Source organism: Myxine glutinosa, chromosome 2, assembly GCF_964187855.1.
Source record: "Myxine glutinosa chromosome 2, kmMyxGlut1.1, whole genome shotgun sequence".
NCBI classification, from domain to species: Eukaryota; Metazoa; Chordata; class Myxini; order Myxiniformes; family Myxinidae; genus Myxine; species Myxine glutinosa.
In genome coordinates this window covers 186209374-186225182 of record NC_136262.1, presented here as the reverse complement: position 1 = coordinate 186225182, position 15809 = coordinate 186209374, and the positions used below count along the sequence as shown (strand labels likewise).

At 42.2% G+C, this 15809-nt stretch overlaps 1 protein-coding gene across 1 annotated transcript in view; it reads right to left on the bottom strand.

Moving 5' to 3' along the window:
* Positions 1-15809, bottom strand: part of LOC137420992 (ras GTPase-activating-like protein IQGAP1) — a 305469-nt gene that overhangs the window by 163487 nt on the left and 126173 nt on the right. Inside the window, exons 12-16 of the mRNA XM_068106598.2 lie at positions 14145-14302; positions 12194-12354; positions 10042-10166; positions 9197-9360; positions 286-376 (exon numbers count right to left, since the gene is read on the bottom strand). Coding sequence (XP_067962699.2) covers positions 286-376; positions 9197-9360; positions 10042-10166; positions 12194-12354; positions 14145-14302 — 699 coding nt within the window. The remainder of the gene's footprint in view (positions 1-285; positions 377-9196; positions 9361-10041; positions 10167-12193; positions 12355-14144; positions 14303-15809) is intronic.

The following is a 15809-nucleotide window of genomic DNA, read 5'->3' as shown; positions in this document are numbered from 1 at the left end:
TTTCCTGGGAAATCCTGCTTATTTTCCTGGGAAATCCTGCCTATTTTCCTGGGAAATCCTGCTTATTTTCCTGGGAAATCCTGCTTATTTTCCTGGGAAATCCTGCTTATTTTCCAGGGAATTAACAAGGGGAGATGCAGAAAATAGGGCAAAATGGAGAAGATTGTCATGGGGACCGCAAGGCTAACCCCCGCTCTTGCAGGGAAAATGGCCTTAAAATTCCTGTTGTTGTCTGTTAAATGCATGATGATAGGTGGCATGTCTGGACCTATCAAAAAACCTTACTTTTGAGAGCATTCCCATCATCCTGGTTGGCTCGATCAATGCCATCTTGGATTTCCTCAAGCCACAGCACAGCTGACTCATCTGCCGTGTCCTGTATCCACACAAACAAAAATGAGAGAATGTCTGTCAAATAAAGTTGAGGAGAACTGTGATCACGTTGTACTCAACAGTATTCATCAATCTTCAAGGAATTAAAATAACAAAGCTTCAACATTGTTCTAATTTTTTTTTCTTACTTTACAATTGACTCTGTACAAGCGAAGTAGCAACTTCCAGCTTAATCAGATGCTTCTGTAAATTATTGCATAATTTATGCCTGTCCTGGCATCATAGGAAAAAAACATTGATACGTTGGCAGATTGACCCTCCAACTTTTGATTGCATCAGAGACGACCTGCAACATCAAAAAATATGTAAACAAAGATGATCCAGGTCTGCATCTGCCAACCCGTGGGGTGGAGGGTCGGTGAGTATTTCACGTACTGTACTAGAAAAACCCACTTCCTCTGGGAGCAGGCAGGGGGGCAATCGCAGGAAGGTGGAAGGGGGGGGGGGGGGGGGGTCTTGTGTATATGCTGACCATGTGGATTGCATTAAGTTAATATTATTAATTGTTATTATTATGAGCAGAATACCCATCCTACGGGAGATGTTGTTCCAACCGTGTAACACATTCTTCTGACACGTCCCTTAATTTGGGTGGGGTATAGGCAATATTAAACTGCTGCCTGCATCGCTTCCAAAAATAAAAATAGCCTGTGGTACATAAATAAAGCAAAAACTTGCCTACTGCTTATGTGCATATGTAATTGATAATAACCATTTATTTGATGCTGTGACACACATAGGGCTGCCAAGGCAGTTTAATTGGCAAAAGAGTAGAATCTTGGATGGGTCGCCACTCTGACGCAGGACACTTGAATGGCTTATTACCCCCTTAAGCTGGTGTTACGGATTCGTCACTTCCGTTGTGGTGGCTTTCATCCACTTGAGACATTTCTGGTTCCATGTATTATTATTATTGTTGTTTGAGGGAAATAGCAATTATTATTGTCAAAAGGTAAAAGGAATGTTTTAAAAATGAAACCGGATCGGGAACCGGAAGACGAAGAAGAAGAAGAGAAAAAAGGGCGGAGCGAATGAGTCGGACAAGAAAGCTGAGTTGCTCCGGGTACTGAAGCGAACGTTGGCGAGCCAGAGTCACTAGTGAACTTTCGGGTTTCCGGGAGAGGAATTCCTACGACGGAGTTGTCATCGCTGTGTCAGGTTTTGTCAGGTTTTGACAACCGGCATGTCAGGTTTTGCGATCGATTCAGGAGAGAATCATCGCCGTGCCGTGCGCCACGAGACCGGGTCGTCGGCCATTTTGACTCGCGCAGGATTTTGTGCTTCGCTCGCCGTTTCGTTTCTTTTCGACAATTCTCACCGCATTCACACGTCGATCTGGGGCGCGTGTGTGACGCAGATTTTTGAAGGCTAATTCGTCCATACCCGAGGGTGTGATCTCTCGGTCACCTGTAGGGCGCCTTTGGATTTCCCAGTCGCCTTGAGGGCGCCTTTGTACAGTTTCAGCTGTATGACTGCCCTGGCCATCCGCACGGGATTCTGGTTGTTTGGACATCGTTCTAGCGATCGCTGGAGCGAAGCAACTTTGTCTTGGAGCCGGGAATTAGAGACATTGGGGAATGTTCTTGTCACACTCACTTGGAGCACAGTGAGTTATATATTGCAAAACTGATGGTACCATCATAGGACATATTGATTGTACTTTTGAATACTATTGTTGTTGTACCGTTATTCTTGTGTGATCTCAATACAATATTTGTTTGTGAGTAACAATTGGGGTGGCTTCTCCATTGATCTTTGACACACAGAATAACACATTTTTCTGCCGTGACTCCTCTCGGGACTCGGAGGTACATCGTGACCAGGGGGTTGGGGAGGAGCACGTAACACTGGTACTCATTTTTCCGACCTCGGAAGGATGACGGGCTCAGCCAACCCACCTGGTGTTATTTCAACGACATGACAGGGGCTCAAACTCAAGACCCTAAGGCCTAAGATCTTAAGCCAGCCATGTTAACCATTTAGCCAACACCAGGCATACATATATAATACATCATGGTTATATAGCTCGGATAATTCCATTTGCACTGAGTAATACGCTGACACCAGAGACCTGAGGCTGAAGGCCTTACATACAGTCACTTTCACAAGGCTCATGATGCCTATCGGCTCCAACCTTTCGATATTTGATGATCCGTTTAAGAGTCGCTTAAGTTGTTTTACACAGAGTAGAAAACTCGTAGGGAGGGCATGGTGATTGTGAATAACACTTCCAAAGATGTGTTAGGCTTACCATAGCACCAAAATGGCAGACTTTCTTTTCAGGTTACAATTGTGGGTGACGTCAAGCCAGCTATCCAACCAGTGGGCATAAAGCGGACATACAAACACTTACTCCATTGTATATAGATTATTATTCTTTAATGGCCACAAGTATACCCATGAGATACTCTTGTGGAGTTGGCCGGGGGAAGCTTGGCTCAAGTCTTTCACAAACCGGCTGGCCAGGCCTGACGCTTAGCTAAGGTTAAGGCAGGAATTTGGAATTCGTTCATGGTGCCGGTGATTGCTTGCCTACTCTTCGTGATGGACACCTTGGGATCTTTAACGTCCACCTACTAACGCTGCCAGATGGGATGCCCAGTTTAACGTCCGTTGGAGTGACGGCGCACATTGATGAATCACCCTCCCTGTGCAACACCGAGATGCCAGTTTATAGCTGGGCCGAGATTCAACCCAGGTGAGACAGCTTTAGAGGCGACTGTGCATACCTCAAGGCCATCCTGTCAGTCCACTGTTACTATTATTATTATTAATATTATGCCATCATCATAAGACTGAATTGACCGATTAATTTGTGGTTATACAGTAATAACTTTGACTATAATTTAAACTTGGATGACAAAGTGACTAGAGTCAGGATTTGAGGAAAATATAACCACTACCTTAAGTATGCTAATGACACCACTCTGTTGGCAGAAAGTAAAGAGGACTTGATGAAACTGCTGCAGACAGGAAAGAAGATAATTGAAAAAAGCTAGTCTTTGTTTATACGTAAAAAATAATAAAATCTTGTCAACTGGGAAGATCGACATATTCAGATTGGAAGACAATCACATGGAAATAGTGGAAAGTTTCATCTTCCTGGGTTCTACAACTGAAGTGAGTGGAGAATGTAGAGGAGAATTTAATACATGTCTAGCGCTGGGGACAACAAGGATCTGGAAAGATAAAGATGTGACGAAACAAACCAAGAGCAGACTTCTGAATGCTCTGGTATTTCCAGTTGCAATGTAATGGTTGTGAGTCAGGGATGGAGAAAAACAAAGGAAGAAGATTAAGTTTTGAAACATGGTGTTGGAGACAAATGTTAAAAATTCCATTGATTGCAAGAAGAACAAACAAATCAGTGTTTGGAGTAATTCGACCATCATGTACATTAGAAGCGCTGATGTTAAAACCGTATCAGCGACTCTTAGGCTATGCATCGCCCATGTGTAAGTATGTCCAATCTTCTCCAAATTCCCCTCAACTAGGAATGGGAATGAGGTTATGCGTCAATTAAAGGTCACAATTGGGCTGAAAGGGTCTCGTGGGCAATATCAGATGTCATACTTGAAGCCATGGCCTGGAGAAATCACATATGGGGCCCCAAGGTACAAGTCTGTTTACAGTGCATATACAATCGATATATACAGTCCACATATAATCTGATTGCTACAAAAGGGAGAGGCAATGGGTTACAATATTCATGCGTCAACTAATTTATACACTTTATTAGCTAAAGATCATTGTGGCTTCTTTGGCAGACACCATAAGGCCAAGCTAGTCTAGATGGCTCAGATCCGTTAGTCTGTGGTGAACGCGATAAGTATTGAATGCCTCAATGATGTCGGGTTCCTCCAAATTTCTTTCAGTTTAGTGTTAACCAAGAGCAGCGAATGTTTAAAAAAAGTAATGATTTATACACCTTAACACCGAATTTGTCCAAGGCGAAAAAAAACCCTTGGGTAGTGGGGGTGGGGGCGGCAAATTAAGTCGCTACTACCCCTTGGTTGTGGCTCCAAGTCCCCCTGGAAAGTTTGGATGAGATTGGATAAGTAACGACCGAATGTATTGCGGTCAGACAGACATAGACACACCAAATTGCATATTGTAGTATGATTAAGAAGTTAAAATTGAAATTTAAACAAACTAGTACACCCGCTCACTGCGGGAGCAGCAGGAAGGGTCATTCCTATTTGGAGTATATATATTAGTCGATCTATGGTCGGGTCTCAAGAACATTGGGTGTGGTCATTTACCAAGATCGCAAAGTGGTTTAAGCATTCGAGCAAGTACTCCATTCAAAACCGTTAAGGAACGGCTGGCTTGGCTAGCTGCTTGGTAAATGAGCACACCCTGGGCTTCCTCCCTTTCAGTTTTGTGTTAAACAGCAGGAGCGAGTTTCAAAAGTTCGCTTCAAACAACGCCACGTTTGTGGCAGGAAGGGTCATGTTATTAACCCAACCCTTGCGGGGTATATAGAGCACAGTAGATATTCGCTCAGTTCTGTGAGATTCCTCCAAATTTCTTTATTTAGAGTTATAAAAAGCATTAACGACTGTTTTAAAAAGCTAATCATATGTGTTTTTGTGGTTTATAATATATTTACTTCTGGTAGAGGTCGTTGGGCCGTTGCTCCCACGAAAACGCCTGATAAGCTATTTATAAACATTGACTCGACTTTTGTTCAAGGAGGAAATACCCCTTTGGGAGGTGGGATATTAATGGTATTAATATTGTTTTGTAATAACATTAATATTATGCTATTATTGTTAGTTTTGTTATTCGAAGTGGCCTTGGAAAAACGCCATGATAAAGCTAACTTAACATGGATATACACCTCAACACGCAACCCCATTGACGGCAATGGCGGGGAAAACCCGCTCGGGGCAGAAAACCCCTTTGGGGAGTCGGAGGGGGGGGGGGGGAGCAATGAATGCGCTACAACCTTCATTGTGTAACCCTTCATCATCCTGTCAAGTTTGGTTGAGATTGGATAAGTAACGACGGAATGTATCGTGGTCAAAAAAATCATCAGACAGACAGACGACGCCAAATTGCATATTTTAGTACGATTACTTCTACCAAGGAAAAACCAGGCCACCTACTCGACAGGAATGTCATATAATGGAAGTCTTGAAACAGTTTATTGAGGAAGTGGAGCTAAACAAATGTCTTTCAAAGTTAAACCATGGCAAAGAAGCAGCCATCACCAGAGAATTATTCCAAAGAGAAACTGAAGAAATCAGCGAAGCAACAAATAGGAAGTAACGTGTTGCTTGGCGAAAACTTCAAGATTCCAATAATAAGCGGTGAAGCTGATGTCCAGGAAATGAAATTATACTTACCTGACAGAGATGATCACTGTCAGTAGTGAGAAAATCACCATATCGACCGCGTTACTGAAACGTTGATCCACCAGAAAAAAATCCAGTAATAAATTGATGCCTCCACATGTGTGGAGTGAACCCAAATCCATCGAGGAAGTTCAAAGATACAGTGAACACCAAGTTGATGAAATCGGCAGAGCCTTCCCCGAGGGTCAACGTCTTGGTAATGTCAACGTTAATGTCATCGTTAGCCAATATAGCTTTAAAGTGTCTAGACAAACACCCCTTTATGGGGGCCATTCAGGGCCTAGACACTAAGACGGTTTTGATGGAGCTAATCACAAGGGTCGATGTCACGACCCTATCTGGCGGTGGAGTTGGGGGGCAGGGGATGGGGGTCTGTGGCAGTTTGTTCTGGAGTGAAAGGCCTTAAATGAAGCAGGGAGAGCTTGAAGCGAGCCGTTGGAATTTGTTTCCAAACGAACAAGAGACAAGTGGAGTTGGCATTTTGACATTTCACACTGAACGGCTGCCTGGAGTAACATTAATTTCCGGCTTCACCAAGCTCTCCATTCCTGTTACCTTGTGAAATCGTCAACGGCTGTGTTTCATTATCTTCTTTTGTCGCTCCTTCTGTTCCTCATTATTCCTATGTTTGTGTCAATGTCGTTAAGGAATAGGATTAAGTTTGTCTTCAGTCCATAATTGCACTGATTAAATACGGTTTATTTTCCTTCCCACCTGTGATTCAATAAATCTTTCTTTGTTAATGAAACTGTCATCTGGTAATAAATCATAAGTCCATGATTAAATACCAAAAAGGAATGAATCGGAATTTCTGACAACCCATTGACCATAACAAGTCTGCCGCCCATAGCGCAGATGCGAGCTTAAATTGCAATCTGGTGTTAAAAACAGGACCACCATTAAAACAACAAAGCGATATCAACCTTGCAATTCTCATCAGTCCACTTCCACAAAGCTGTTCGTTTGTTGACGATTATGTATACGTACATTGCAACAGAATCAAAAACAATTACAGATACATTTAAAGTACACCACCTCCATGCCAAATAAATAAATAACATATCCTCCAGGGCGTGGCACATCGAGATGGTATTGGGAGAGATGTACAATAATTAATTGATTGATTAATTTCGTAGTTAAATATATAAATAATAATAGTAAAATAATTTATTTCTTCATCAATTGGAGAATAGCATACTTAAACTACCAGTGTTTCATCCGAAGCTGTAACTTTTGGAAAATTAATTCAATAATTAATAAATAAAAAAATTAAAGAATTATTTGATTAATCAGTAAATAATCGATTAATTGATTAATCAATAAATCAAAAATATCCTTTATAGCCAAATCACTAGGTCACTGTAATGTCCGAATATCAGCTTCCTATCTCAAAAGGTGCCTGAGATATTGCCCAGATGAGAAAGAAAATAAATAAGTGATTAATAATGGAAATAAATAAATAATATAGGTAAAATAATTAATTTATTAATCAATTGGCTATTAGAATACCGAAACCACCACCATTTCACCAGAATCTGTAACTTTTTGAAAATAAATAAATAAATTGAATAATTAAATAATTAATCCATTAATTGATGAATCAATTAATCAATAAATCAAAAATACCATTTACAGTCAAATCACTTGGTCACTGTCATGTCCAAAAATCAGCTTCCTAACTCAAAAGATCCTTGAGATATTGCCCAGATGAAAAAGAAAATAAATAAGTGATGAATAAATCGATAATAATGAAATAATTAATCGATTAATTGATTAATCAGTTCATCAATAAATTAGAAATACCCTTACAGCAAAATCACTCGGTCATTGTCATGTCCAAATATCAGCTTCCTAGCTCAAAATGTGCTTGAGATATCGCCCAGATGAAAAAGATAAATAAGTGATTAATAAATCGATAATAAATTAAGTAATTAATCAATTAATTGATTTATCAAAAAACAAAAAATATTGTTTTTGCCAAAGCACGTGTTCACTATTGTTCCGAAAGTTCAGCTTCCGAGCTCAAAGGATGGCGGAGATATCGCCCAGACAAGCAAACAAGCAAGAAAACAAGAAAGAAAGAAAGAAACACGAGTGAAAACTGAGTACAGCAATACCCCACTACCCCAGCCTACGTCATTAATTGGTTCCATAAGCCATGACATAACTCGGTTTTTGACATAAACCGGGCGTAATGTCTAAAAATGCCTTTAAATGAAGACAAACACCGTAAAACTAGGGTAAATAACTGGAGGAGGCTGCGGCTTCGCCCTGAATCTTTGCCGCTCCCCGTCGGGAGTCCCTCCGTTGTTTTCTTTCGGTCGGGTCTTTTCCTCGAACGGGGTGACCGGCACGGACGTGTCGACCGTGAGCGGGCTTGTGTGCCGAGTGGCTCCGCGACCCGCTTCACCACGGCGTGCTTTACCCAACGTGTCCGAGCAGTTTCACTGGTGGTCGTGTCGTGTCGTCTGTGACGAACGAACGAGCTCAGAGTTCCGTGAACCCGGCCGCCCCGGGGATCGATGCTCGCCTCCGAGTCATAGGCGTGCCCCGTCTTTCCTCGAGCGGCCGAAGTTGCATGCTTCTTTTTTTTGGACGATGCGATATACTCAGAAACGACGATGTACAGGCAGGCATTTGCAAATCCATGCACATGTGCACATGCACACGTCGATCGGTTCGTCAACGCCAGATGCCGGCGAGGTGCCCGACGAGGCATGACACGGTCGTTCGTTTCACATGGGCCATGGGCCATGGGCCATGGGGCCTGACCTCGTCGCGGACATTGCACACTCTGCACGGTGACGTGATGTGACGTGACGTCTGCTACGGACGGTCGTCCGAGCCGGCATCGTCATCATGTTTCACCGTTGCCACGTTACGTTGGTTGTTTTACACAGGAAAGGAACCTTTACACAGCAACAGAATAATCACAAAAATACCAGCGAAAGGCAAAGCAAGCACGCGACCGCAGCACAGGACAAAATGCATATGGCGTCGCCTTTGTTTTGAATGAGAACCAGCAGCTACACGTACGTACAGTATACTGTACGTACATTTTTTAATATTTTTAATGTGCTTTTTATTGTATTTTAAATTGTTTTTTTTAGCTTCTTTTATTGTTAATTTATGTACTATTTTATTTATTTTAAATATATTTTTAAGGAAAAATTAATTTTTTTCACGTCCTCCTATCATGATGTAGGAGTGACGTAAAGTCGCACATAATGACGCTCGCTGAACTGAAATTTACTCGAGAAGAGTGGTGTAAAGTCGGATTTGACGTAGGTCGAAATGGCGTAAAACGGGGGTATTGCGGTACTCTCTTTCAGCGCGTGTCATTGCCGGGCCCCCTTCGGTGCCCAGCGATTACATCATACAGCACCTGGAGATGGAATAGGAAAGGAGTGGTGTATTACATCAATAGGCTGAGAAAGTCTCACCTTAGCCTTTCTTTGTTTTGCCAGGAGCAGTACGTCCTGGTAGTGCTGGGCTAGAGTGGGTCGTATACCAGTCATGTCGGCAGCAGGTAGCAAGAGTGCTTCCAACGTGCCCGCCAGCTCGCCATGCTCCAGAGCCTCATTGATGAGTTCAATGGCGTTTACTCCTGCATAAGGATGGATTACTCTTCAGGGAAAGGGGCAACTGACTCGGCAACAGTTGCTCGAGTGAGATGTGCATGGAAGAAGTTTCGGGAACTGAGTGGCGTGCTGACGAGGAGGGGAGTGTCGTTGAAGCTGAAGGGAAAGGTGTATTCTGCATGTGTGAGAAGTGTTATGATTTATGGGAGTGAGACATGGGTAATGAATGTCGAGCAGCAACGAAGGCTGGAAAGGGTGGAAATGCGAATGGTTCGGTGGATGTGTGGAGTATTGTTGAGAGAGAGGAAGACAAATGATGAATTGCGAAAGATGATGGGAATAGAGCCTGTGGCGGATGCTGTGAAGAGAAACAGGTTGAGATGGTTTGGTCATGTGTTGAGGAACGATGAAAGTGACTGGTTGAGAAGAGTGATGGAAATGAATGTAGAAGGAAGTAGAGGACTGGGCAGACCGAGAAAGACTTGGCTAAAGGTGGTGGAAGAAGAAATGCGGGAAAGGGGGTTAACAAGGGGAGATGTAGAAAATAGGGCAAAATGAAGAAGATTGTCATGGGGACCGCAAGGCTAAACCCCGCTCTAGCAGGGAAAATGGCCTTAAAATGCCTGTAACTGATGCATAGAGATAAGAGATGTTTCCGAATCGTCAAAAGATGCTTTTTATACAAACTATCGTCCGGCAGGACTTACGATCATTTTCCTTCTGCACAGTGGTGTTCACACTTTGAATACACGTTTGGATGGTATCCCAGGACAGGCATTCATGCTCGTCCGATGTGGCCTGGGACTTCAAAGTGATAAGCGCCTCCACATAACTGCAGCACATTGAGAGAAAAAGCATACAAACAGGTCCACTCATTGTGAGCTCATTTCCTTTGCAAAATGATAAAAAATATGAGTCCTAAGTCCTTCGTTAGTATGGCCTATTTTGTATTGAAATGTAGTTTTAACCAATACATTTTCATTGCTCTTCCTGTTATGTAGTTGTCCTCCCACTAATTCAAGCAGCAAATCCTGGCAATGAACATATCATGCGACACACATTTCTATGTCTTCTTTGACACTCTTGAATACAAGTGTTAGATTTTGAACACATCCAATGTGTCCTGAACATGTGTCAGGACCAATATCTCCATAGCTTCTGCTGATCTTTGAAGAACCAGTAAACCTCATGAAACAACCACAAATTGGTCTAGTGGGCTTATCATAGTTATCACCTACTGCCTTACCACATCACCTGTGCCCATAAGGTAACCTCTCACAAAAATAGTGGACATTAAAATGTTTTCTTTTCGCAAAATCTTAATGGCAAACCTTAACCAATTCTCCTGAATGGTTGTCCAGCAGCTTCAACAATCTTAGCTGTACGAGGTACAACTACTCTTACTGAACAACCCTTACTCCACAGGCCGCACAAAACTAGATTTACAATGACAATCAACTTACATTTTCTGAGTACGGAACAGTAATTTTAAAGTTCCATACACAATTGCGTACATGTACATGGATTTTGGTATGTGCCCACAGGCCGCATTCCCAAGAATGACCCACGCCTATCGAGATATTGTGCCAAAATGATGTTATCTCAGTGGATGAGCAGGTGTGGTAGGTACAATGGACAACACTCGCAATTGAAGTTGCACCAATGACATTTTACTGAACTTCAGCCCACCAGAAAATAATTTACAGAGGAAAACCTGAAAAATATGACCAATTGCAACCAAAAGTGCAAACTTGAACTCACAGTGCTTCGGGAAGTGGATGAAAATTTGAGACCGTCATTGTATGGAATAGTGACTTTTACAGTGAATTCAGAAAGTATTCAGACCTCTTCACTTTTTTCACATTTTGCTATGTTGCAGCCTAATGCTGAAGTCGTTTAAATTCATTTTTCCCTCATCAATCTACATTCAATACTCCATAGTGACAAAGAGAAAACAGGATTTTGGAAAGTTTTGCAAATTTATGAAAAAGAAAAAACTGAAATATCACATTGACATAAGTATTCATACCCTTTGCTATTACACTTGAAATTTAGCTCAGGTGCCTCCCATTTCTCTTGATCATCTTTGAGATGTTTCTACACCTTGATTGGAGTCCACCTGTGGTAAATTCAATTGATTGGACATGATTTGGAAAGGCACACACCTGTCTATATAAGGTCTCACAGCTGACAATGCATATCAGAGCAAAAACCAAGCCATGATGTCGAAGGAACTGCCTGCAGAGCTCAGAGACAGGATTGTGTCGAGGCACAGATCTGGGGAAGCCTACAAAAAAATTTCTGCTGCATTGAAAGTTCCCAAGAGCACAGTGGCCTCCATAATTATTAAATGGAAGAAGTTTGGAACAACCAGGACTCTTCCTAGAGCTGGCCGCCCGGCCAACCTGAGCAATCGGGGGAGAAGGGCCTTGGTAAGAGAGGTGACCAAGAACCCGATGGTCACTCTGGCTGAGCTCCAGAGATCCTGTGTGGAGATGAGAGAGACTTCCAGAAGGACAACCATCACTGCCACACTCCACCGATCTGGGCTTTATGGCAGAGTGGCCAGACGGAAACCAAACAGTTCAATCTTGGTTTCATCAGACCACAGAATCTTGTTTCTCACAGTCTGAGATTCCTTTAGGTGCTTTTTTGCAAACTCCAAGTGGGCTTTCATGTGTCTTTCACTGAGGAGAGGCTTCCATCTGGCCACTCAATTTCTGTGCCTCATCTTTCCTTACTTGCCTCCAAAATTTGTTGTCAGTGGCGTATCAGCATCACATGTATTTAACATGAACAACTTCACAGCTCGTGTCCTGAATAACCCTTTTGAAATCTTATTGTGGCAAGCATAATCACCGGTCTAGGTTGGTATTGTCCAAGCCCTGCAGGTTGTGTGAGTTCTCAGCGAGAAGAGCCAGCACAGCTACGGCATCATGTGACTCTAAAGCCTGATTCATGAGTGCCCTGGTGGAGAGGGACTTCAGTTTCACACTCAGCTCCTCATGGCTCAGATCACCCTGCAGAACACAATGCGAGACGAAAATAGTATTCTGTCATTAATACAATTATTTTACCATGTATAGAGTAACAAGGAGAACTAGAACAATGCGACTGTGTCACCAACATGTCTCCGCAAAGTCCCACAATGGGTACATTTCCTCGTTCACTGTCCTAAAAATAAACAAGTTTTATTTAAATCCCTTCAGCTGTTTTCAAGTATCACATTTTCACCGGCCATGACAGGTTTCACATCGATAAGTGAAGCAGTTTTCGAGAAGGGAATTTTTTAAATATCGGCTTTCAAACTAATATGGCTGCCATACCATATGGCATAGGACCTTAAAAAATGTACACTCCGCATATGTATAGGTAGGGGATCACGTTTATGAAGTTTCGTGTTGATCGGATAAGGTTCGTTTTTCTATCCAAGATGGCTGCCAAACCCCGTGACCTACGACATCATCATTTTCAAACTATATGCAACAGTGCTGTTGGATGATATTTGTAAAATTTTGCATCGATAGGGTGAGCGGTTTCAGAGATATAATTATTTAATATTTTCCTTCAATCCAATATGGCTGCCACAACATGTGAACAATGATGTTTTTGTGATCATCTTTTAATCGCAATGCCTAGCCAATGACACCTGTAAAGTTTCGAGTCAATCGATTTGGTGGTTTGGGAGAAGACGTTTTTTTAAAGGTTTTAGGTTAAATCCAATATGGCTGCGAAACCATGGGACCTATGATGTCATAAGTTTAATATTTCAACACAAATGGGTCATAGATCATGTGCATGCAATTTCAGATTTTTAGGATAAGGAGTTTGATTAAAACATTTTTGGCTGGTATACCACTTCACCTATGATGTTATCATTATCATGTTTTTGTTCCCCATTGGGAGCACTTGACAATGTGCCAAGTTTAAAATTTTTCCATTCAGCGGTTTCTGACAAATATTAATTTAATTATTTGCGTTTAATCCAAGATGGCTGTCATACCACGTGACCAAAGACATCACAATTATCATAAAAACATTCTGCATGGGTGTTACTCCTACCCTGAAAGTTTCGTCTCAATTGGACATACGGTTGCTGAGAAAAACGAGGTATAGCCGTACGGATGGACGGATGGACGGATGAACGGACGGACACCCCGAAAATATAATGCCTCCGGCCCAGGGGCGGAGGCATAAAAGGACATAAAATGTCATAGCCCGTGGTTTTAGTAATTCTGCTGTACGGTGTTAAAGGCCACCCGTCGGCCGTATTTGGTCGGATTACAAAATACATTTTTCAGCTTATGTATACTCATGTATTGTACTTGTGCCAAGTTTGAACAAAATCGGTCAATGCATGGCCAAAAAATGAATGGTTGGGGACACATTTAAGTAACAAAATGGCCGCCAGGTGGCTATCTTGGATCTGATCTCGAAAGAAAATGATGTGCATATGTAACCCATCATTCATTATCTGTTTGCCAAGTTGAACAAGATCGGTGTATGTATGACCGAGTAATGATTGAGGACATGTTCAATATTGGATTATTCATAACTAAAATGGCTGCCAGTCTAAATCTCCATATATCATATAAATAATATAAATAAATCTCCATATAAACAAAATCAATCCATATATCTCCGAGATATGGTTGCAGACGCACGGACGGACGGACGAGACCCAAATACATAAGCCTCCGCTTTGGACGAAGTCTAACAGGAGGCAAATAATATGTAGAGCTGGATGTACAATGATGATCATGCCAATAGGACCAAGCTTCTCTAAGCCGTGCCAGTGCATTCTCCTTACCTTGATCTCCTGCACTGTTCGCAGTTCTCGCTGATAGAGGCTTGCAGTAAAGGGCAACACTGGTGGCAACAGGGCCTCAGGCTGCTGCAAGGCAAGCAGTGTCTCTTCCTCAATGCCTGCTCGTAGCGCTGCGTTGATCTTTACTACAGCTTCCACCTCTGCCACAATGATCAGACATTTGGTCTTTCTTGGACAAATGTCATGAATATTTTTCAAGATGATTCTATAATTTCAATGTGCGGTAAGATAATATAAGATTTTACAATGTCAATTCCAAAGAAAGTAAAATAAAAAGTGAAAATGTTAGCAGCATCAAAGCTATCGATCATGAAAAGGTACTTTTAAACTCATGATAAGGATAAGGTAGTTTAAAGTGAGATCATGAAAAGTTACTATATTGCAGGTGTTTAACCAGTTTGTCATTTTTTCCAAGGCCTGAAGAGAATAGATGTTGCAGCCTGCCTGTCTGAAGGATGAGGGATGTCACGGCAGAGGGTCGAGTCATCAGCAAATAGATAAATAGGATTTTCAAGAGAGTGAGAGAGATCATTCATGAAGATCAGGAATAGGACTGGGCCCAGAACGCTGCCTTGGAGCACTCCAGCCTCGACAGGGAGAGAAGATAAGAGGTTTCCATAGAGTGCCACACATAGGCTGAGAGTGGAGGTGTTAGTAAGCCACGTGTGGCATTGGCCTAGAACAATACAGATAGAGAGTTTGGAGAGCAAAATGAGGCACCAGACTGTATTGAAAGCTCGCGATATGTCTGTCTAGCTCTAGAAAGAACAAGGGGGGCGGATAGATGTTGGAGGTGGAGGGGGGCGGCACCCAGTGTGCAACCCCACCCATCAAAAGCGATCGTTTTTTTCATATGTATTGAGGTGTATATAACAGAAGATGTAGTCTTGGAATGTAGGATCACCTGAGATTCCTCAGACCACAACTGATGTTGACAGCAGCGTTCAACATGGAACTGATTTGTACCATTCAGTTTGTTCCCACAGTGGATACTTGATGATTAACGGATTACCCGAATCATCGGAGATGCGTCATTTCTCCTAACCATTCATGAACCGAGCGGTGGAATGGCATCCCAAATATCAGATAATCTAGAGTCCCTATCATTCTGGTTGAATTTGGCACTCAGTTTGTGTTTTCAAGACTCAAGAACATGATATTTGAGGAATTCTCCAAGGTATACAATAGGCATCAATGTCTTGAAGAATAACGATTCTACTATAAATCGATGAGTTATGTGTGTGTGTGTGTCGTACTTTTTGTTTCTATTAATTATGTGCGTCCATTAATTAATTACGCACTAGTGAATGCACTTTTTAACCCTTTAGACTGCTGATACCCCTTCGACCTTTGAAGACCCGTTAAGACCCCCAATACTCTTAAGACAAACAAAGACCACTAAATACCCTTAAGACCCAAAAGTCCGCGAGGACACAAAAGAACCGAAGATCCAAAAGACACTTGAGTCCAGCAAGCACGTGTGCTACAAGGCGGTGAAGAGCAATGAAAATTTTCTACAAAGGACCAACTAGTTGTTATAAGTGATTCACGTTGTCGAGTTGATGAAGGCAAAAGTTCAGCTGATGGCAAAACCGTAATTCTGACGGTCAATTCCATGTTGTTGTTGTTGTATGCAGGCTGTGGCTG